The sequence below is a fragment of the Crinia signifera genome, chromosome 2 (genome assembly GCF_055691185.1).
Source record: "Crinia signifera chromosome 2, ASM5569118v1, whole genome shotgun sequence".
Lineage (NCBI taxonomy): Eukaryota > Metazoa > Chordata > Amphibia > Anura > Myobatrachidae > Crinia > Crinia signifera.
In genome coordinates, this window is record NC_139218.1 from 224,345,469 (window position 1) to 224,368,901 (window position 23,433).

Here is a 23,433-nt window from a genome sequence, read left to right on the forward strand (position 1 = left end):
GGGCGAGTGGCCGCAGAGCCGCCACTCTGACACGACACCGCCAGCAGTTACCTCAGCAGCAACCCACCGACCCGTGCCACAGCGCCAGCAGCAGCTTTTCATTTCCACGTGCCGCATTTGCGCACTCTGGGAGACGTGATAGGATCCACCCGTAAGAAGAGATGGGAGAGATATTATTATATACCCAATGTGTCCGTAGACGCACGGGTTGAGACCTTAAGCGGCGGCCATTTTCTTGAAGAGCATTTAAAAGATGTGTTCGACAACGTCGTTCTGGTGATAATTGCACATTGTGATTTCTTTTTTAATTAATATTGTTGCATACAGGCAGTAGTGTGTGTGTGTGGATAAGGAGGAGACTGGGCACATGGGGTGTGTGTAATAATACAGATTTCTCAGTGTTATTTATATTGGGTTATTACATTCCTCCCACCTGAGTGCTGGGCGCGGCTTGTTCGTTTGGCGCCAGCAGCAACCAGTATGCCCTATATACCGCCCTACCAGTGACTGAGTGCAGCCTTCTGCTGCTACGACCGTCTGACTGACATGGACAGCTAGCTTTCACCTAGGACTAGTACGTTTATCATAATAGGCTTCCGTACTGTTCAGGATGTGAGTGACTGGCACAGCCGTGGCGTGAGCTTGCCAGAGCGAGGTAACTGTGCTGCAGCTTGTGCGCTTTATATTACAGTGTGACAGGGATTGGAATACGATGATCTACATTAGGATTATACAGCGCTGATTTACATTAGGATTATACAGCAATAAGCAGTACCACACCGACCAGCAACACCCTGTGGACTACATTGAAACATGTTGCACTTGTGTAAATCGTCTTTTTGGGGTTTTTTTTTTATATAAAAATATATTTTACATATGCTCTGGTGGCTGGTTCTTTACGTCTGTTATGAAAATATTTTTCTTACAAGCTATGAATGTGGCAATAACATTTTCGTTACTATAACACGCAGAAATGCTCAAAATATAAAGGAAGCAATGTATAGGGCAGGGCTGGGCAATTGCGGCCAGATGTTGATGAACTACACATCCCAGGATGCTTTGCATTAGTTTTGCTATGTGGCCATGCTGAAACTGATGCAAGGCATGCTGGGATGTGTAGTTCATCAACATCTGGAGGGCCGCAATTGCCCAGCCCTGGTATAGGGGATAACTGGTATTGCACTGGCCACCCCTCATGTACAGTATGACTAGTGTGTGCTAAATGTACCCCTCTATATATTGGCGCTGCTATCCAAAAGTATTAGGTTTAAATGGGTTTTACACTATTTTTTTTTTTTTTTGTTATGAATGAGTACACAATCGACATGGACACCATATCGTTGCACCGCTGTGCTCGCCATACTTTGGGCACGATGCCTCGCTACACTCAGTACACTATTTTATTCTCCCTCCATGCCCTAGTAGTGGATGGTAGGGCATGAAATACTGCCTGTAGGACCATGTCGGCTCAAAAAAACATGAAAACCCCATGTTGACCTTTTACTGTTGACCTAATGTTTGTGTTGACCTAAGCCCAAGTCGACCTTCAGTGGTCAACATGATGCATGTTGACCTTAAGTGTGTCAACCGAACGACCATATATCATCCACAAGATAGCAATTTATGAGCAGTCAGTGTCACTGACAATTCTGACAGCTGCCCATTCGCCACAGCAGGGATAGTTCTGTACCTGGTTGATGGGTAGGGCTGCACATGAGATCTTGAGCGTGCCCAAGGAGACAACTGGCCAGTGAGACTCTGTGCTCTTTGGCAGGGATCCTACTCCAGCAGATGGTATTAAATCTTGTTTGTGTGCCTTCCTGCTTTGCCGCAACATGTTTCATACTGCTATAATGCATCTCCTCTAATGTCAATTGTCGCCAACTCCCATTGCTTTGTTCCATCCAGATCTACTTCCCATTTCTCTCCTAACCCTCTTCCCATCATTATTGCTCCTATTACACCAGATCACTCTCACCCCTCTTATTGGTCTTTACAATCACTCCTTCTTCTTAAGCTGTGTACACACGGGGGCGATAGGGGCTTAAATCGCTGGGAATATTGTCGCTGAGCGACCTTATTGCCAATGATTGGTGTGTGCACCAGCGATAGATCGCCGGGTGCGCGCACCCGTTTTCAGACCCTGAATGGTCGCTGGTCGGAGGAGCATGCGACTTCCCTGCCTCTTCTCCCGGCAGTGTGACATTTTCATCTGCGACCATCTCTGGTCGCAGATGAAAACAGGACACTGAGCAATATGATTGCTGAGCAATATATTGCTAGCAATATATTGCCAGCGATCATATTGCCCCATGTGTACGTATCTTCACTCTCCCTCCTCCCTTTCTAATCTATTGCCCTATCTCCCGTATTGCTACCTTCCACCCTTCTCATTCCATTGCTCTCCCTTTGGGCCTGATTCTAGTCTGACACCTTCAGCGAGTATCTCACTCGTCTAGCCGTTGGCACGGAAAGAAGGGCGGCATCAGTGGAACGCCCAGCGTTTTATGGTCATCCCCATGAAACTGCTGGGCGTCCCCCTGGGAACGCAGGCGTGGTGTTCCCTGCTTGGGGTTTGCGGTCCACCCCCTTTTCGGCGGATAGCGGCTGTAATAAAAGTCAGTTCAGACTGACTTTTATTACCGAAGGCAGGAGAGATCATTCGATGGTGAGCGACCATCGAATGTTTTCTTCTCCAAGCGCCATATGCGAGGAGATGTGTTCGCTTACACATCCCCTCGCATACTACTTGTCTATGTGCAGTTTAGAGTTATATTCCTTTTTCTTTTCTTTTTTTCGATCTATCCTCGTAGTAGCCAAAGCTGTTCTCCCCCACCACCCTCTCCCCTTCCTTCTTCACCTTTCTTTTCCTGCTTTCCCTTTTTCCTTGCTTCACCTACATAAAATGTTTTTTTTCTTTGAATGATTCCATGATTGTTATATGTTTTCCCCATGTCTACATTTGATTAGACTTTGTGTTGCATACTTGAAAAATACTTGTGCTCTGTTTTTTTTTTTCTGTTCCTTATGTAAACCAATAAAATCAATTTGCACTAAAATCAGCATAGTCAAAATGGAACAGCCTAGCTCCCCAATGTTTTTCTCCACAGAAGGTGTGTGTGTCCCGGCCTCTGAATGCTCTCCCGCGAGGTCACACCCCCCCCATTTTGACGCTATGGGTGCATGACCCAAGGGCTCTGTGAGCCTCTAGCCATGCCCCAGCCCCCTGGCTGCGGGAATAGACGCTCAGCAGCCGACGGGGGGACTCCTCGCCGCGGGACACTGACGGCCGCGGGAGGGACGCGGGAATGTCCCCGAAAACCGGGACAACAGTATCTTCTTATATAGCACATTACTGGTATAAGCGTTAAAGTCAGAAACACAGAAGTTAAAGATTATTTTTAAGCAGGTATGGTTTGTCTACATACTGTACAATTCATCTTATGTATTTATTTACAGTTTCTTATATAGCGCAGCAGATTCCATTGCGCTTTAAAAATGTTGACTACACTGAAAGAACATACTGGGTAAAACAGATAATACATGAAGGAAGGAGGGCCCTGCTGCAAGCTTACAATCTATAGGATTGTACAATGCAATTAGACTTCCGTGGATTTGTAGAATTAATGTTTGATTTTTCGAGGCAGGCCAACTTTATCAATTAAAATGAACAATGTAAAAGAGTGCAATGTAAATCTAATATACAGTACAGAATGTTGTTATTCCCCAATCATGATAAACTAAACGCATTTGAAATTCTGCAATAAAGATGTGTCCTCATATATCTAGCCTCAATATGCCACACAACGAGAGATGTCTGGCGTATTTGGTAGATTGAATTTTTTTTCTAAAATTCCATCATATGGTGCATGCACACCTAACAGTTGCAGCTGCCACGGATACTGGCGGCCACAGGATACTGGCATGCGCAAGTACATACACATTTGCTGATGCCATCAGGGGGAGTGGGTGCCATGGTGCATTGTACAGCATGGTCATTGTTAACGATCCGCTCCCTCCCTGTACATGCACAGTCAATGGACGGGCCAATAATGACTCCCGGGGTGGCGCATCTTCTGTATGTGTACACACTGGGCGATATAAGGAACAATATTGCTCAGAAGGGCCACAGTGAGCAGCATTGCTCATAGTTACGCCTAGTGTGTACGAATCTTTAGTTACAACCCGATGCGGCTAGGATGCACCAGGAGGCTCTGCTGAATAATTTGTTGTCTATCAAGTTCCAGTTTTTTTTTTTTTTTTTTTGTAACCTACTACATAACTATTACTAGTAGAATTTGATGTAATGATTTCTACACAGTATTTAAAAGTAAATACAAGATCATATTCAAATGCAATAACCACTACAATAATTATTATTCATCTTAAAAAATATGCATAATATATATTCTATTTATCTACCAGAGCAATGGTGATCTTGCGGGAGGGACTTTGTCCTGGACTAACATCTGATATCATCTCGGTATTGAAAACAAACCATGTAAAAACAGGTAAAGTAGTGTACTGTGGGTTTGGGAGCCATTTTTTTTAAGCTTTACATATAAAGTACTTTGTAAGTATTATCCAGTTTAGTATTGTGTAGTTTAATGTTGTATTCATATGATACCTGTTCCCATAGCTGATAGACAACTGGTGGAAAACATAATATCTACCTAAGGGCCATTGTTTTACATTAATAAACAAGTCATTTTCCAACCTATTTTTTTTGTTTTATTTATAGTTGTTGATTTAGTGGCATCTAATTTAGAGGAACTTGCTCGGAAATGCTCTCTCTCATACAAGGTAATGCTCTCTATCACATAACATAGTTTTTATTATTACATATTCTATATTCTTTATTGTTTTTTAGTTTATAATGGTGTAATTTTATGATTCATTGTACTATCTATATGTAATATCAATGCAAATATGGCTTAGGCTGGAGTGGCTAAATATGACAGGCAGAAATCTGATAAACTGCTAGAGAAACAGAGATTGTAATCTGGAGTAAAAAGTCAGTTTATATCAGGGGTGTCCAAACTTTTTGCGACGAGGGCCAGATTTGGTGAGGTGAAAATGTGTGGGGGCCGACCATTGAGCCTGACATTCTTTAAATCATTAATCACATCAGAATGGTCCCCCAGAGTGCCCCCATTCACTGTATGTAGTGTTCACTCTAGAAATTGTGCCAGGCAGGGCGCCGGGGGGGCGGTCCGGGGCCGCCGACGGCACACTTGTGGGCGGTCCCGGATGCCGACGTCACTAAAGTGGGCGGGTCGGGCCGCCGATGTCACTAAAGTGGGCGGGCCGGGCTGAAGATGCTGTCACCACAGGGGGAAGGTGCCGGGCATCGCCGTCTAAGGCGGCGCTGGGCTTCCCCATGCAAGGAGTCGGGCAGGCACCAGGCTGTTTTATCGGGGCGCTGCTAGAGGGGCAGGGCGCATTTTGCCCTTTAAAAAATGGGCAGGGTGCAGCGCCCCGCTAAAACAGCCTTGCGGGAACACTATGTATGTCCCCCAGCCTTGCCCCTTCACTGTATATTCCCCTGCCTGCCCCCATTCACTGTATGTCCTCCACTCTGCCCCTTCACATTATATTCCCCTGCCTGACCATCCTTCTCTGTATGTCCCCCAGCCTGCCCCTCCTTCACTGTATGTACCCCACTTTACATCCATTCACTCTGTCCCGTAACTTTCCCCCCCCCCCCCCCTTCTCTGAATGGCAGGGGCTGGACGCACACTCACCCGAAAGCCGCCAAACACACCTCACTGTGGCGGCCGGCAACTCCTCACTGCTGCAGAAAGCAAGGCAAAGGCACGCTCGCCGGGACCCCACCTTTAGTGTCCTGTGCTGTGCTGGACCACTTTAAGCATATTCATAGCATATTTATATTCCCAATTCCCTTTGCAAAATCCTGTATAATAACATTTACTATGGGAAAATTAACATTTACATATTCTGTATTTCAGACACTTGTGGCAGTGAGACGTGTGCTGCTTGCCCAGTACTCCGCCTTCCCCTTAAATGGAGCAGATTTGTATGAAGAGTTAAAGGTTTCTACTGCAATCCTTCCCACTGGCAATAAGAAGTAGGACGATTCATTAACCTGTATATATCTAATTTGCAAATGTTCATTAGTACCATTCATGTTCTGCAAGGACTATTCTATAAACTATTGTGTTTGATTATCTGTTATAGAATGGGCTAACACATCCTCTGTCTCTGACATATAAAATGAGAGCTAAAAGAGAGGGAATGGGGTGGCATAGTGACTGCTTCCTGCATACTTTCCCTTCTGCTCACAGCTACCACTAAATCCATAGACATACATTTTGTGACTGCTGCAGCACCTCAGGCCTGAGTGCACTTCCTGCTGCAAGATCCCACTGGTCTGTTCTTTTTTATAACCATAGATCCCTAATTTATTGACAAATGAAATAAGATAAAAATTGGAAATTGGATCATAGGCACTACAGATAATTATTTTTAAAAACACATACAATTCAAAATACAATACAAGTAATATAGACCAGTATCCAGATGCTTTGATGAATCTTCCTTTTAATATACATTCTTCCAAAATTATGGTAAGCAAACATATAAAAAGGACAGATGTGTCTATATATGTATACTCTGTGCCCTGCTAGTTTCATTACACAAAAGGCATGGGGCAGTACATATGGTGTACTGGTTAACATTACTGCCTCACAGCGCTGAGGTCGTGGGTTCGATTCCCACCATGGATCTAACTGTGTGGAGTTTGTATATTCTCCCCGTACTTGCGCGGGTTTACTCCGGGTACTCCTGTTTCCTCCCACAATCCAAAAATATACTGGTAGGTTAATTGGCTCCCAACAAAATTAACCCTAGTATGTCTGTGTGTGCGTGTACATGCGGTAGGGAATATAGATTGTAAGCTCCACTGGGGCAGGGACTGATGTGAATGTTCAAAATATTCTCTGTAAAGCGCTGCAGAATATGTGTGCGCTATATAAGAAACTGTAAATAAATAAGGCGTGATGTCCATGTGACTCGGTAGCATTAAGCATATTTGTGTGCGACTTTTCCAACACAATGCATCTTACTTGGATGCATTGTAGGATGCACAAGAAGCTTCTGCTGATTAAAATGATATGCAGCATATACTGTATATAGTCTGTGTGTGACTACATTGAGCATTAGAACTCCCACACTACAAACTGATTAAACCTTCTTTGTACATGGTTTCAAAAAGGTGTTTAAAAAAAAAAAAAAGAATAGAAAACAATTATTCTTTTTTTTTTCTACATGATGTACTTCATATACCATTATAGTTTTTCCATTTTTTACAGACTAGACTTTCTGTTGGATTCTGGACTATACACTGGTGAAGTTACAGAGATTGTAGGAGCAGCTGGCAGCGGTAAAACACAGGTTGGCAATAATGACATGTGCGATTTATTTATTTATTTTAAGCTGTATAACTATATTGCCCCCTATTACATCTTGCATTTAGTTTTGGAGGGCTAAACTTCATATAGGAAAGACAACTGAAGTGATGTTAAGTAATCTGTGACTTCATGTACAGTATGTATGTAGTTGTTTGGGTACTTGTGTAGTTTCACGGCGCCAGCATGACTCAACTCCATGCCAACATGGATAGTTCATACCCCCAGTATCCATGTTGGCATGGAGTTGATTTTAGATAGCATGGGGAGCGTAGCGAGCCACCGAGCCCGCAGCGTGGGCGAGCAAAGCGCGCCCCGCAAGGGAACTCAGAACGCGCCCAGGAGTCTCACATGCAATTTGGCACTTTATGTGCCATTTTCTTTTGCATGAGAACAGTGTAAAGAGTCCTGGTTAGCCGCAGGAGAATTTAAAAAACCTTAACAAATGAATGGATGGCCGCTGATTCTTTTGGAGGTCAGACCTGCAGATAAATGCTTGCCAGCAGTACCTATGGATGGAATCAGACGTTATGTTCCGCTAATGGGTCCGTTTCCGATTACAATTATTTTCTGCAGGTCCAACCTCCAAATCTAACCCGCACAGGACCGCACAACTGATCGGATGTCATATACAAGCAATTTGGACCAATTTCACCAGATTTCTCTGCCCAGTCCACGGGAATCGGGTAAAATCTGGCCCAAATCACATAGTGTATGGGGGCCTTTTGTTTTGCTCAGAATTTGTATAGGGGTTGTCCTTTCTGTTGTCCAAGAAGTAGCACTCTATAAACGTGTATGTTTCTTTAAGCAGATATGTCAGAGCATTGCTGTAAATGTGGCCACCAGCCTAAAGCAGAGGGTGCTCTATGTAGACACCACTGGGGGGCTGATCGGAACTCGTCTCCTCCAACTGATACAGTCCAGGACACAACAGGAGGATGAGCAGGTATGGCATTCATGGCAAACTTCCCCTCTCCGTGCGATAGGTTCTGCCCATCTCTGCTTGCGCCAAGCATCTTTAATGTGTGAATGTGCATCTGGATCGTGTCATGCTTCATGAGACCACTGATTCATTTTATGTATATCTGTATGTGACTGAGTTTGAATAGAAAGGGCTACGGGGCAGTAGCCATGGCTTTTTTTTTTTTTTATAATCCAAGTTTTGTTGTGCTTGGTATACAGATTCAGACTTTAATATAGAAGCGTTGCATATCAAATTAATGGGTGCCGTTTCTGTCACATCGCATTATGATATGTAGTATTTTCATTATTAAACATAGACTGCTTTCTGTCTAGGCTCTAGTTAGTATTAAATGTATGGTACTCTTTACCTAGATGGGCGCCCGTCGCGGGCATCGCGGGTACATTTATGTGTGGCCGCGACGCGACCGACGCGATGCCCGCGATTTCCCATTGAAACCCATGTTAAATGTATTATCTAAAAGTTGTCCATGTCCATATTGCAGACATGTCCTATTCAGACATAAATATGGAAAATCAATCACATTTATAGTATAGTATCTTAACTCAGCAATTTCCATCTGTGTGAAGTTAAGATATAACTTTAAATATAGTCTACATCAGAGGAAAATAAGCTATTTCATTGTGTAAACCATTAAGGATACAGATAATACATTGATAATTATTTGCATTCAAAATAAATCCAAAACATTTGCATGCATATCAATCACAGACATGTGGCTTATGGTGTATTCATAATAAAAAGAGGGTACTTGTTTCCTAGCACGGCGCCCACGATATTAAGTTGTATGGCATCGCATCGCATGCCATATGCCCGCATGCGATACGATTTTAAATTGCGTAAGCCCCTATACGATTTTTAATCGTAATGGGTGCTTACAATGTTAAATGCACCCCCACGCCACCCCACTATCAACGCCAACCCGAAGCGTGGGGAGGGGCGGCGGTACGCGTCCTCCGACCTTTTCATACCCCCACTATCCAATTCGGCGTGGAGTTGATTTTATAGAGTGTGGCGAGCGCAGCAAACCACCGAGCCTGAAGCGTGGCGAGCGCATGCGTATTACTTTACATGTATTCCGCGTCCCCTTGCGGGGCACGCTTCGGGCTCGGTGGCTCACTGCGCTTGCCACACAGTCTAAAATCAACTCCACGCCAACGTGGATAGTGGGGGTATGAAAAGGTCGGAGGACGCTTACCGCTGCCCCTCGCGGGCTCGCAACACTCGCCACACTTTGGGTTGGCGTTGATAGTGGGGCTGGCGTGGGGTGCTTTTTACATTGTAAGCACCCATTACGGTGCTTATACAATTAATTATCTTATAGGGTGCACATTTAACATTGAAAACACCAATTAGGGTGCTTATACAATTTTAAATCGTATACTATTGTATATGGCATACAATGCGATGATATACAATTTAAAATTGTATAACATCGCCTGCCATCGCATAATATTCCATCGCATACCATCGTATGCCTTATGGTATGCGATGCGATGGGCGCCGTGCTAGGAAACAAGTACCGAAAAGTGTATATCATATTAGTATTGCACCAGAAATGTTATTGAAACATGTGTATCACAAATTTCAAAGGAGCAAACTGTTTGCAATACCTTGAGTCTGTCAGCATTTTGTTTGTGATCATCATTATTTGTTTAATGCACAGGCCATCTAACTCTGTTCTCCGGCGCTCACACAGGTCATGTTTTTCAGGTCAGCTGTAGATTTCTAAAAATGTGACAGATGGTGATACAGCGCTTCTGTCAGGTGACCTGGAAAACATGACCTGTGTAGGGTCCTGAGGACCAAGTTTGAAAACTATTGGTTTAATGCAATGAAAAATAAAAAATTGTCCTGGACACTCAATCATAGGTATCTAATGCAGGCAGGATAAAGGAACCATCAGACTAACCCGGTGCACTGGTTCGATGGTGGGGCCACAGTGCACGTGCAAGACCTGTTCTGAGCATGTGCACAACAGGTCCCATAGGCGCGCCGAAAATTCCGGGGGCGTGGCCTAATTCCGGGGGCATGGCATATACTCGCGGTTCTCATGCGAGGCCACGCCCCCATTTTGCCGCTATGGGGGCATGACCCAGAGGCTCTGTGAGCCTCTAGCCATGCCCCCAGCCCGCTGGCTGCGGGAATAGACGCTGTGCGCATGCGCACAGCGTTTATTCCCCGCTGCTTAGAAAGCCAACAGGGGGGACTCCCAACAGCCCCCCTCACCGCGGGACACTGCTGGCCGCGGGAGGAACAGCGGGACAGGCCCTTATAATCGGGACTGTCCCGCTGAAATCGGGACTGTTGGGAGGTATGAAACAGTGGTGTCTGTGATTGCGCTAAACAAACAAAGTTGTGGGTTTCTCTCCATCACTATAGAGAATTGGGGACCTATTCCACTATTTCTGGGTCCTGCCACATATGAGGTGGAAGATCTGAGGGCAGGTAGCAATTAGAACAGTGCTGAGGCCTGGTAGCATCTTGGGCAGTGCTGGGGGCAGGTAGGTGTTAAGAGGTAGGTGTTAAGGTAAAGGGGGTTATGGACAAACAGCAGTATTGCTGAGTGTAGAGGCAGGGAGCAGTTGGGGTAGAGGGGAGAAAGGGCAGGCAGTACTGAGGCAAAGTGCAGACAGCAGTTGGGACAGTTATGGAGGGGGGGGGGGCTAGGGGCATGTATGCTGGGGATAGCGTAAAGGGGCATACACACAGCAAATTTGTGCTATTTTCTAAGCAATCTGACTAGATTGCTTAGAAAGTAAGCACAGATCTCTCCATGTGTATGCTCCAAGAGATTAAATATCTGCTAACTAACTGAGTGCATGCAGTCAAAATCTAATCAGATTGCTTAGCAAATGACTGCAAATTTCTCTGTATGTATAGAATGAGAGATACTGATCACATCTCTCATTCTGATCCACTACCATGCCTTTTTTTGCTTAAGCAAAATTGCTTAGCACAAATCTCTGCATGTGTATGTGCTCTCCATGGGAGATCTTGACACCAGCAAAATTGCTTAGCACAGGTCTCTGCGTGTGTATGCCCCTTAAGAGTAGATAGCAGCTGGGCAGCAAGGAGGATGTTAGAATAAGGCAATTTGGGAACAGAAAGGGTAGATAGCAGCTGGAGCGGTGGGGGGGGGGGGGGGGGCAAGGAGAGCGTAAGGTTATCTAGCAACTAGGGCAAGGAGATTTATAGGGACAGGCAGTGCTGAGGTGTACTGCGAGGGTAGATAGCAGCAGTTGAAGCAGTACTGTGGCAAGGAAAGGGTAAGGAAACATCGCAGCTAGGGCAGTACTGGGACAAGGAGGGTGTTAGGGGCAGATAGTACATGGGGGTAGGGGTAGATTGCAGATAGAGCAGTATTGAGGCAAGGAGAGGATCAGGGTAGGTAGCAGATGGGGCAAGGAAGTTAACTTTGACAGGCAGTGCTGAGGGGTAAATAGCAGTTTGTGTAGTATTGGGGGCAAGAAGGGGCCTAGCGGTGAAGAAGGGGTAGGGAGGTGCTAAGTATAGCAGTTGGGGCAGTACTGAGGCAAAGAGGGTGTTAAAGAGAGGCGGTTCTGGTGGCAGGGAGCATGTCATTTACCTCTTTAGGTCCCAGCTCACCTGCAGGTCAAGATGCTGCATCTCGTCCCAGGGGACCTCTACATAACAACTTGCTAGGTTTTAAGTGTTCTCTTAAAACTTAATTTATAGTCTACTGTTGGGTACAGACTGTAATAATACAGGTTGAGTATCCCTTTTCCAAATATCCGTTATCCAAATTATTCCGAAAATCATACATTCCAGAAAGTGAAATTTTTTTTTTTTTTGCTAAAAGCACTAATGGGGACATTTGTAACAGCACTTCTGGGGAAATGATATGTAACTGGCACTAAATGTGTGCAAGACAATGATTGCTTGGCATTTAAATTCAGTATCTGAGATAGTACACAGACTTTGTTTCATGTTTGGAAACCTTGTTTTATGCACAAATAAAATATGTTTGATGTGTTTGTACAACGTAAATGTAAGATACATCATTGAAATATAAACATATTCTGAAATATGGAATAATCCATTATCCAAAATTCTTCCGGTCCTGAGCATTTTGGATAAGGGATACTCAACCAATGCTCTATATCAGTGGTTCTCAAACTCAGTTCTCAGGACCCCACACAGGTCATGTTTTACAGGTCACAGGTACAGGTACACAGGTGCATTCATTACTCAGACACATTTTAAAAGATCCACATGTGGAGCTAATTATTTCACTTGTGATTCTGTGAGGAGACCTGCAAAACATGCACTGTGTGGGGTCCTGAGGACCGACTTTGAGATCCTCTGCTCTATATTAAAGGGTAAATTTACTAAGATGACATTTCGGGGGGAATTTACTAAGATGTGTATTCTACTTCACATGTGATGTTGCTATGGGCAACCAATCAGAATCTACTTCTTATTTATTTAGCACCCTCTAGAAGATAGTAGACAGGATCTGATTGGTTGCCCATAGCAACAGCACATGTGAAGTAGAATACACATCTTAGTAAATTTCCCCCTTCTATTCAAGAGGGGATGTTGCCGATTGCAACCAATCAGATTCTACTTAAAATGTATTTAGCACTTTCTAGAAGATAATAGATAGAATATGATTGGTTGCTATGGGCAACAACCCACCTTCACTAGAGCTGCCATCTTAATAAATGTATCCCTTCGTGTCCGGTCCTTGCACTGATGTGGACCACAAGATAAATATTACAGCAAGGTGTGTTCTATGTTAGCTTTGTTTCAGTTTCAAACCCTGTTCATGCACTATATATATATCTAGAACACCCTCCACAAGACTACTATTACCATAAAACACTGCAAATAGCTTTACTCCACGAGCAATTAACCCGCACACCTATTGATGCTGGTTAAAGCTAAGAGCAAGGCAAAAAATAGAAAAAACTAACTTGGAGTCTGGACATGTTCCACTGTAGATGGGGCAAATAAATAAAATAAAAGAAACAAAAATATATGCATGCATACAGACGGCACTCGTAATAATGACAGTACACGGTGGATGTGTGCAACATTTTGATGTCTTTACTGATTTGAGTTCTGGTTCTTTATACTCAGCAGTTAGACAGCATTCCAGGATAACATAATGGTAGTTCTCACAATAAGGGTGCTTCCAGGGAATCCCTAATATAATACCCAGACCCCCGCAAGCCTATTGCCCAGGCACTAACCGTCATTGGGAACACCAACCTTCTATCTTGAACACACACATAACTGAAAGCACCAGGTGCCGCTAATCAGCCAGTGATTCCCAATACATCCTATGAAAATCTAGGTTGGACCTCCCTATCCCTGCTGCTGTTCTAAATCTTGGATCATTACCCTGATGTGGAAGTATGCTGCCACTATTATATTGTATATATTTTTTGGGAGCCAATTAACCTACCAGTATATTTTTGAGAGAAAGCCAGAGTGCCTGGAGAAAACCCATGCAAGCATGGGGAGAATATACAAAAACTGCACAATTAGGGCCAATGTGGAAATTGAACCCATATAATGCTAACCATTACACCATCCGTGCTGCCCCAGTAGTACTGTAGCTACAAAAGTTTAGAGTCCCTAAAAAATGTGCAGAGAGATTTAGATTTCCTCTCTCAAATCTATGCAGTGTGAATATAAGGCAGGCCCGGATTTGAAGGCTACATGCAAAAACAGTATTTACCCGGCATGCAAAAAAATAAAAAATAAAATACATTTATTTGCATACCTTGAATTAGACAAGGTTTGACCAGGAGCAAAGTAAATACTGTTTTTCCTTTGCCCCTCCAATTGTGGAAAATCAGGTGTGTAATACTTTAGATTTAGATAATATTGTAATTGAGTGTGCTCATTGTATAAAGTTTTATCTGAATTGCAGGTTTCATCTCTTCAAAGAATTGAGATTGTTCATGTGTTTGATGCATATAAGGTGTTGAATGTTCTTCAGGATCTGCGAAACAGTTTTTCCCAGCAGGTATGCATAATGCTGTATTTAAATTAGATTTAATTTTATTTTAATTGTATATGCTTTCTATAACATGCACTGTTCTGTATCCGAGAAGAAACGTCCATATTTTGCACAGTAGTTTTTTTAGTAGTAGCTGCCTTTGTATAGGGAAATCCCTCCATGATCACAATATAAAGTGAAATATATGTAAGCCTGATACAAGATTCACAGTTTGGATATAAATGTGTCAAGAGCTTACTTGTAATAAGGTAAACATACAAGTACAGTTACAAGGCACAGAATAGAAATACATAGTACAAGACCAAAAATAGGGGACAGATGGTAGACTGGGATCTATGAACAAAGTGCCGGCAGGAACAACAGAGTTGTGACTAATACAGCCATATAGCCCAAGTGCACTCATTAACAGTGTATTGAGAATATATATATATATATATATATATATATATATATATATATATATATATATATATATATATATATATATATATATATATATATATATATATATATATAGAGAGAGAGAGAGAAAATAGAGCGCACAGTCAGCAGAATGTAAAAACAACACTTTACTTGATATTAACTGACATACACTGGGGTTAGAATAAAAACTCGCCACAGATGGTCAAGTCACCGGCGCAGCGGAGTCGAACAGATGTACAGCACAAGCGGGGTGATCAGCCCAGCGGGGTTTGTCCATCCACCGCAGTCCGCACAGGACCAAGGGGACATCAGACGTCAGCATGGATTGAAGGACACATAGCTGAAATTTTATGGAATATACGGAAATCTTATTTATTTTTGCGTATCAACATATATTTTATACTGTATTCTCTGTTGTTCCCACACCTATGCTAGTTTTTTTACATAAAATTGTCATATCTTTGCATGCAAGATTAATTATTATTGTGTCATTTTCAGCAAACAAGATCTGGAGAGGCACTGAGACTGCTGGTGGTTGATTCAGTATGTGCAACGATTTACCCACTGTTGGGTGGAAAACAGACAGAAGGTGATTGGGAATTATATTCAGATTTCCATATGAGGTGTATCATGCAAAGAGACTTTCTAGTTAAACTGACCTATTCTTTCATATAGGAATGGCAATTATGATGCATCTGGCACGGGAACTGCAATCTTTTGCTCATGATTTCAGCATAGCTGTACTTGTAAGAACTTTAATAAATAAATAGAAAATACAACAATATTTTGGTAGACCTATCAATGGTAAGGTTCTTTTTTTTGGCTTTTCCAGGTAACTAACCACGTTACTAAAAATGGAGCATCTGGATTTCGTCCAGCCCTGGGCCGTTCCTGGAGCTTTGTCCCCAGCACACGTATTCTGCTGCACAGACAGGAGGGAAGCAAGCAGCGTGACCATCGTACAGTGACACTTGTCAAGTCGCCTAGACAGGTAGGCAGCATAACTCAAATTAAATGCAAATATATCTGGTTTTCTTCATATCACAAATTTGTTCTCTTGGGAAACCAATTGGTTAATCTAGTAAAAATATTTTGCCTCATGATCTCTATCATTTATTACCCTCTGTATATATTTATACTGCATGTGCTTGATTTTCAGGCCACAAATTTACATGCGGAATTGGAAATTGGGTGCTCTGGGACACTCGAGGAGAACAATGGAAGCACAACTTGAGGACCATGCTGAAAATACAAGACATTGACTTTGAACATTTAAAAACTGTCTCAACATTTTCTGTGAGGCAGTTAGTTAATGCTTAATTGAATGAAATGGTCTTTTTTTTTTTTGTCAAAGCAAATCCATTATTTAGATTTGTGGTTCTCAGCCTCCAAATTTTCCTGACAGGTCATGCTTAGAAGACTTCTACCTGTGGATGCAGGTGGGATAATTACTAACTGTGCAATTTATCCCAATGTTTCTCCAATATATATGGGCAGTCGGTACTTGTGTACTAGCACGGCGCCCATCGCATCGCAGACGCGATTGCAGCCGATGTTATACAATTTTAAATTGTATACCATCGAATTGTATGCCATTCTATCGCATATACAATGGTATGCAATTTAAAATTGTATAAGCACCCTAAAGGGTTTTCCCATGTTAAAAATGGCCCCTATAAGTTCATTAAACGTGTTGGGTGCTTACTATGTTAAAAGCACCCCCAACGGCACCCCCACTATCAACGCAGCGGGGCTCGCTGCGCTCGCCACGCTTCGGGCTCGGTGGCTCGCTGCGCTCGCCACACTATATAAAATCAACTCTACGCCGACGTGGATAGTGGGGGTATGAAAAGGTCGTAGGACGCGTACCGCTGCCCCTCGCGGGCTCGCTGTGCTCGCCACGCTTCGGGTTCACGTTCATAGTGGGAGTGCATTTAACATTGTAAGCCCCCATTAGGGTGCTTATACAATTAAACATTGTATAGGGGGCTTATACAATTTTAAATCGCATCGCAGTGCATAGGGTGTATGCCATGCGATACGATTATATGTTGTGCGACCAAATATCGTGAGCGCCGTGCTAGTACACAAGTACCGGGCAGTCTTCTTATGGACCCATCCTCCCTGATCCCACCCCAATGAACATAGGTTTATGGCTTTGCCAACTGTTGACGCAGGCAGCATGTTTCTCTGCATACATGATCACAGCTAACACCCGATACGCACCACTCCCCTTTGCAATCCACAATGGTCACTTCCTGTTAATATGTTGTCACTGTGTATGCGATTACAAGGGGACCAGGGCATGTGTGCAATGTGATCGCAGCACTTGAGCAGTCTGCTGATAATCACTCAATTGTGAAAGTATTGGCCTCGCATACAACTCTGAACTACTGATGAAGCCATGCTTGTTCATACGGCTGAAATACCATAGCTCTCCATCTCAGCTTGTGTGTCCCATTGCCGCGAATATGGCCCGCAAGCATCCTATTCTTGGTGGCGGTGCGCCGAGATGGAAAGCTATATGAACAAGTGTGGCTCCATCTGTAGGCCGTATGTGTTTTATTCAAGGCTATTTTTCAGCAGGCTCCAGCAGGAACTGAGGCCCTTATTCTAGTTCACTCTTTCTGGCAAAATATTTCTTAGATGGACAAAACCATGTGCACTGCAGGTGAGGCAGGGGTTACTTGTGCAGAGATAATTAGATTTGGGTGGGGTTTTACACCTGCCTCACCAGCAGTGCACATGATTTTGTCAGAAAGAGTGAACTAGAATAAGGGCCTCAGTTTCTGCTGGAGCCTGCTGAAAAATAGCCCTGGTTTTATTACTACCTTGTCTCCATTGGCTGTATGAGCATGTCAGGCTTACAGTACATAGCTGCCAACATACCTATATGATTTCCTGTGATCAAATCTTTAACCCCTTTGCTACTGTGGGGTTTCTCATCCTTGTAAGAAGACTTTGTGCTTTTAGAAAATGCTGCTGGTGTTTTTCTCATTCAAACAACGCAAACAAATGTAACCCAAATTGGCAACAACAACAAAAAAATATAAAATTGAAATGTCAAGAACGGGAACCAAAAGAAATTTTTTTTTTATTTTTTTTGTCGTATATACCACAAAGAATTGTGGGTCTTGTTTCTACAATAATAAAATGTCTTTATGCTGTATATTGCAACAGGTTTTATTGAACAAGTTTCATTATCTATGTTTTGTATAAATGTCCTATAGAGAATTACACACTATAATCCATACTTACCGTACGATCCATCAGAACATCAGAATATTTGAATGTGCTATGGTATGCTTGGGACTTTCTGCACTCCACTATGTTGTTCACTGTTATTTGAACATCTGTATTGACTTTTGTTATGTGTATATTGGTTGTCGCTAGTTCCATGTGTATGTATTGAATATTACTCCATCTCTATGTATTTTGGATATTTGTAGTGCTGGTCTATATGACGTTGATTGTTTACTAAAAATTACTTTTATAAAAAAAAAAAAAAAAAACAGTTGTTTGACAAAAAAAGGCTTCACCCAACCAGTGAAAGAGTTATTATTCATATTCTCTGACAAATGGCCAGAAAATCACAAATTCTGCTAGGGTATGTATACTTATAAACACAACTGTACATACATTCTGTTAACCTCCCTTCAGAAATCCTGCATTAAGCTAATTTAATGTATTATTTTTCTAGTTTTACGATACATTGTGTGACTTATTTTTTATTTATTTATTAAACTACTGCTAATTTATAAAAAATGTTGAATGAGGATATATGTTTTTTTAATCTAAAGTCTAATGTAGGGCTAATTTGCCATTTAGTTTTTATTTTGGTGTCCAGCATCAGAAAAGGGAGTTTTGCCTACGCTCATACTAAAAATAGGGCAAATGGGCCTTATTCTAGTTCACTCTCTGACAAAATCCTTCTTAGATGGACAAAACCATGTGCACTGCAGGGGGGCAGATGTGACTTGTGCAGAGAGAATTAGATTTGGGTGGGGTTTTACTTCAAACAGAGATCTATATTGCAGTGTAAAAATAAAGCAGCCAGTATTTACCCTGCACAGAAACAAATAACTCACCCAAATCTAATTCTCTCCGCACATTTTACATCTGCCCCCCTGCAGTGCACATGGTTTTGTCCATCTAAGAAGGATTTTGTCAGAAAGAGTGAACTAGAATAAGGCCCAATGTGTGTGTCATGGGGAAAAGCCTTGGCCACATAATATTACCAATTCACATTATGCCACACAGTAGTGTCCATTATTTACATTACGCCACACACTAGTGTTCATTATTCACATTACACCACGCAGTAGTGTCCATTATAAACTAATCTGGTATCCTTATTGTCACGATCCTAGGCGGCGAGTCCCCAGATACGCCAGTCTGCGAATTCCTGCCACGTGACACGTTTACTGAGTACCCCAAGCATGTTTATTTCACCACGATTTTCCGCTTGCCACCAACCAAAGTACTTTTTGGACCTAGTCCACGACAGCTTTGGTTCTGCTGACACACCAAATTATGAATAACACGGTAGAGCCCTGGCGAATTCGTCAGAGGCTTGGGCTGGATAACAACAGACACCAATACTAAATTATGATTTTTAATTTAAGTTAAAACACTACAAGGCTTACAGTATATTACAGAAAACATAGGTTACAAGATATATAGTCAAAAGTCATGCGTAAAAGACAATTTCAGAGAAAAATAAAAACTTTGGAAATAAGAACCCACCAATCGGATAAGACAGGGGGGTGGCATGGAAATCTCTCCGAGTACTGGAACATTTCTGAGACAGGTATCAGACCCGTATCATTTTAAGGATAATGAACATTATTTCTTGTTTGGCAGCCATTTATACAGATCTGGTGAAACACCTTTAATATGACCAAAATCATCTGGAAAGTACCAATGGTCGGAGTGTGACACCGAGGTCTGGGAGCCACTTGCCCTATCCAGCAGCTGGGAAATTATAAGTATACAAAACCCTTAAAAACCTTGTGCACATAGGTGGGTCTGGACTGAGATAAAATTAACATACTAACCTATATAAAGTGATCACAGAAGAAGATAACCTCCGTGCATGCATGCAATTAACCATTTGCTTACTAAACTCTAATATAAGGGGCTATTTGTATATTATGCTGTAGGAATTATTATGGCTGCTAAAAAATTTTACATATAGATATTTAACTATTTTAAAGTGTTATTACTTATCTCTTTTTAATAAATAAGTGTATTTTGATTTTGCACAGTGCTGCCTCCATTGTCCTTTTTTCTTTGCTTGTCTATATACAAGGGGTCTGGTATCCCCCTTATTGAGACAGCTGCAGTGCATAATCTCACAATCTGCGCTCAGAAATCCTTTTGTTTTTTCTTATTTGGTGAGGTTTTAATGGCTTGTTGTACTTCTTCTAGCCATATGGGTTGTTCCAGGCTTTTACAGCTGCGCTCGCTAATTCTTGGTAGGTCTGCCTTCCCTATGTACTCATTTGTATCGGCCATTCCTTTTTCTACTGTTGAAGAGTATATTTTTTCGAAATACCCTACAAAGAGTTGTGCTATTTCCGGAGTTGTGTCCACCAGCGTCCCCTGTCCAGATCTAACCTGTATGACGTTATTTGCTGGTGGGCTACCCCTTGCCAACTGGGCCAGGAGGCTGCCTAGTCTATCATAGTGCATATATCTACGCGAGCTAAAAACGCCTCCTGTCTTACCACTTTGTCCTGTAGTGCATCAACCCATGCTTTATTCACAGCTAACCATCTTTCTTTGGCCTCCCCAGTTTTTTCTTGCCAGTATTTTATTTCTAGGGCCTTGCTGTCCCTCTCTAATTCCAAATTTCTTTCCCTGGATATTCTTTTGATTTGGGCGATTCTTTTTATCAATATACCCCTCAACATTGCTTTCCCAGCATCCCATATGATATTCTGTGATGCGGTACCTCGGTTACTACAAAATAATTATTCCCATTCCTTTGTTACTTCCATTCCTGTTCCTATCGGTACTAACCAGGATGGATGGCACTTCCATAGATTGCACCCCTTATCACTCCTCTGCTTTATCTGAACCATTATTGGTGCATGGTCCGATATTCCCCCTGCTCTATTCTAGATGACCATTTTTCATCTACCAGTGGAATGTCAATCCGGGACAGAGATTCATAGGAATATGGACAGGAAAATGTCTGTATCCCAGGATTCCTCTCCCTCCAACAATCTTTCCACCCAATATCCCAGAAGAAGGTATCAATACCTCTATTCCCTACTGTTCTTTGTGTTCCACCTATCTATACTGGTGTCTATTACGTTATTAAAATCCCCCATACATAGTATTTCAGCCCCTTCAGCTTTGTCAATAAACTCCATTGCTCGCTTCAGGACATCATACTGAAATGGTGGGGGGATATAGACTGCTAGGATACAGACATTTATACTGTCAAGTTGACAGTGTATGAATACATATCTCCCCATTTTATCTATTTCTTGTCTTTTACTTACAAAGGCTGGACACACATTGGCTCAATCGTTCTGTGTGGCTATGATCAGGGGTGTTCCTGCTACCATTGATAGGAATTTTGAAATTTCTCTCTCCAGCTGCCAGCGGCAGGGGTGAAGGGGTGCAGCAGATACCGGTGTCTAGACATGGCCACATCATTCACCATGCCTACACATGGAACGATGTGGCCATGATCCTGCAGAATGTGTCGCTCATCTTCCCGCCTGCTGAAGGGACAGGCTCGATGAACGAAAGCATCAGATAGTCATCAAGCCCACACATGGACAGTTTTGGTCATTCTGATCAGTAGGAAACGGCCATATCCTTTAAATAAATCTTACCGTGTGTCGCCACCTTACGGTTTCTTAGTCCTTTTAAAATGTAAACACTGGTCTGAATTTTTACTGTAATAGTCAAAGATCTATTCAGGTGGACACCATTCCCGCTGTACTGAATCTACACAGCAGGGTCTTTAAATATAATTTTATTTTAATATAATGAATATTGGTGCAGGTGGTGTAATTTGTTTTTGATGGCGGGAGGATAGTTACATTACGATGTTTCATAACCATTTTCCATTTGTCAGCATTGTCTATGCGCCTCTATATTCTGCGGCATTAAGATCATATTTGGCCATGTACATCAGTCACAGCTCCAGTATGGCGTACAGTCTATATTCCCTACCACATGCACAAACACAGTATGGTTATTTATTTTTCTTGGGGAGGGGGTGGGGAATGAGCCAAATAAACTTATCAGTATTTAGTGTGTCACAGTACCCAGGGGAAACCCACACACAATACAGGGGCAATATACACACTCTACATAGGGAGAGCCATGGTCAGGATGCAGCTACTGACATCAGTGCAGTGAGGCAGTAATGCTACCAATTCACCACCCGTGCTGCCCTTGAAAGAGCACTGTAAGTGATGTTGTAACCATGTTTATGGATGTAATGCCTTCTAAATTGTGTTATTTTCCAATACATTTTAATAAAGAGCATTACCGCACAGTTTAAGTCTCTACATTGTTTTATTAATGCAAATAATAAAACCATTATACACCTTATAATACTTTGTTTTTCCTCACTGAAATGTTAAAAATACTTTTTTCGAATCTTTAAGTATGTAAATGATGGTGTTGTGTAAGTTGGTTTTAGCCTAGACAAAACATCTCTTTGTAGTGGTCGGCCAGTACTTAGCTGTCAGGTGTATAGAGTCGTATGAGATGCTGTAGCTCTGTCGGATAGCCGCTGACCGGACATCGCTGGTGATTTTTCACATAGTAGTAGGCACACCTGTAGCAAAATACATAGCCCGAGGTGCCAAGGGCTGTGTCATTTACTCGTACTTTGCGACAAAGCGGACACACAGTCTTTAGCTTGGGCAGGAGAGGGGAGTAAATTTCTAGGTCAAAATGGATAGGAGGAGAAGGGGCAGGCAAGGTGCTCAGAGACTTAAGAGTATCTTGATTTTCTGAAGAATACCACCACTCTAGAAACTGCAGGAAGAAGACGCCCAGGGATAGGCTGGATGAGAGAGTCAGGGACACACCACCAAGAGCTTTCTTCAAAATGCTGCCAACGCTGTGGAAGAAGAGGTTCAAAAGTTATACACAAGAAACACAAACAATATTTTACAGTATACAGACCATTGGTATAAATAATTTCGTTAAAAATGTTAACATTTCAATAGCTTAATTATCTACATTTTTTTCCCTTTGTCACGTGGAAGCATAATAAGAACTCAAAAAGGGGACTTTCAACCTTTATGCAGCCAATTTAACCACTTACTTGCAGTGGTGACTTCTGCAAAACGCTAACGCCAAAATATATTTGCTTGAAATAAAACCTCAGATAAACTACCTACAATAATTGCTGGCTCCAAATTATATAGCTCTGTTGTCATCCAAATTCCCTTAACCCTTTTAGTGCCAACATCTGTGAGAGATTTTCTAAATATCCGCTAAAAATGACAGCGTCGCTCACATTTGTTATATAAATTCAAATAAAAATGCTGTGAATGAAAGATTATATTTCCTATGTAAGGCAAACACAACAGGTCATTATGTTGACTAAAAATGTTTGCTTGGCAAGT

At 42.3% G+C, this 23,433-nt stretch overlaps 3 protein-coding genes across 27 annotated transcripts in view; 1 reads left to right on the forward strand and 2 right to left on the reverse strand.

Annotated features, from left to right (window-relative positions):
* Positions 1 to 558, reverse strand: part of TEX14 (testis expressed 14, intercellular bridge forming factor) — a 165,425-nt gene extending 164,867 nt beyond the window's left edge. For 6 of the 16 annotated variants that reach the window (XM_083173887.1, XM_083173880.1, XM_083173878.1 and 3 more), the window contains exon 1: positions 52 to 193. The gene's annotated coding sequence lies outside the window, so the exon portion shown is untranslated. Of the gene's footprint in view, positions 1 to 51; positions 264 to 433 lie in introns of those variants that run through there. The other 10 variants (XM_083173882.1, XM_083173884.1, XM_083173881.1 and 7 more) reach the window with 5 other exon arrangements.
* Positions 1 to 22,311, forward strand: RAD51D (RAD51 paralog D). Of its 7 annotated transcripts, XM_083173902.1 has the most exons (12): positions 391 to 655; positions 3,460 to 3,533; positions 4,423 to 4,511; positions 4,742 to 4,803; positions 5,970 to 6,088; positions 7,332 to 7,413; positions 8,236 to 8,373; positions 14,315 to 14,410; positions 15,326 to 15,416; positions 15,503 to 15,573; positions 15,660 to 15,818; positions 15,987 to 22,311. In XM_083173902.1, exons 3-12 carry the CDS (start codon positions 4,430 to 4,432, stop codon positions 16,059 to 16,061), a joined length of 975 nt encoding a protein of 324 aa, XP_083030028.1. In that variant the 5' UTR covers positions 391 to 655; positions 3,460 to 3,533; positions 4,423 to 4,429; the 3' UTR covers positions 16,062 to 22,311. The 7 variants fall into 7 exon arrangements, with proteins under 7 accessions (XP_083030030.1, XP_083030027.1, XP_083030028.1 ...); XM_083173904.1 differs by lacking the exons at positions 391 to 655; positions 3,460 to 3,533 and adding an exon at positions 1 to 292 and having other exon boundaries at positions 4,426 to 4,511; XM_083173901.1 differs by lacking the exons at positions 391 to 655; positions 3,460 to 3,533 and adding an exon at positions 3 to 276 and having other exon boundaries at positions 4,426 to 4,511; positions 15,987 to 22,310.
* Positions 19,429 to 23,433, reverse strand: part of PEX12 (peroxisomal biogenesis factor 12) — an 8,852-nt gene continuing 4,847 nt past the window's right edge. For all 4 annotated transcript variants that reach the window (XM_083173899.1, XM_083173897.1, XM_083173898.1 and 1 more), the window contains one exon: positions 19,429 to 22,922. In XM_083173899.1, the coding sequence (XP_083030025.1) occupies positions 22,535 to 22,922 (388 nt within the window). In that variant the 3' untranslated portion in view covers positions 19,429 to 22,534. The remainder of the gene's footprint in view (positions 22,923 to 23,433) is intronic.

Excerpts from the sequence above, each read along its gene's own strand:
- RAD51D (XM_083173904.1), top strand. The coding sequence starts at position 4,430 with ATGGTGATCTTGCGGGAGGGACTTTGTCCTGGACTAACATCTGATATC. Across the intron at positions 4,804-5,969 it reads AATGCTCTCTCTCATACAAG|ACACTTGTGGCAGTGAGACG; the intron begins GTAATGCTCTCT and ends TCTGTATTTCAG. Across the intron at positions 15,417-15,502 it reads GGGTGGAAAACAGACAGAAG|GAATGGCAATTATGATGCAT; the intron begins GTGATTGGGAAT and ends TCTTTCATATAG.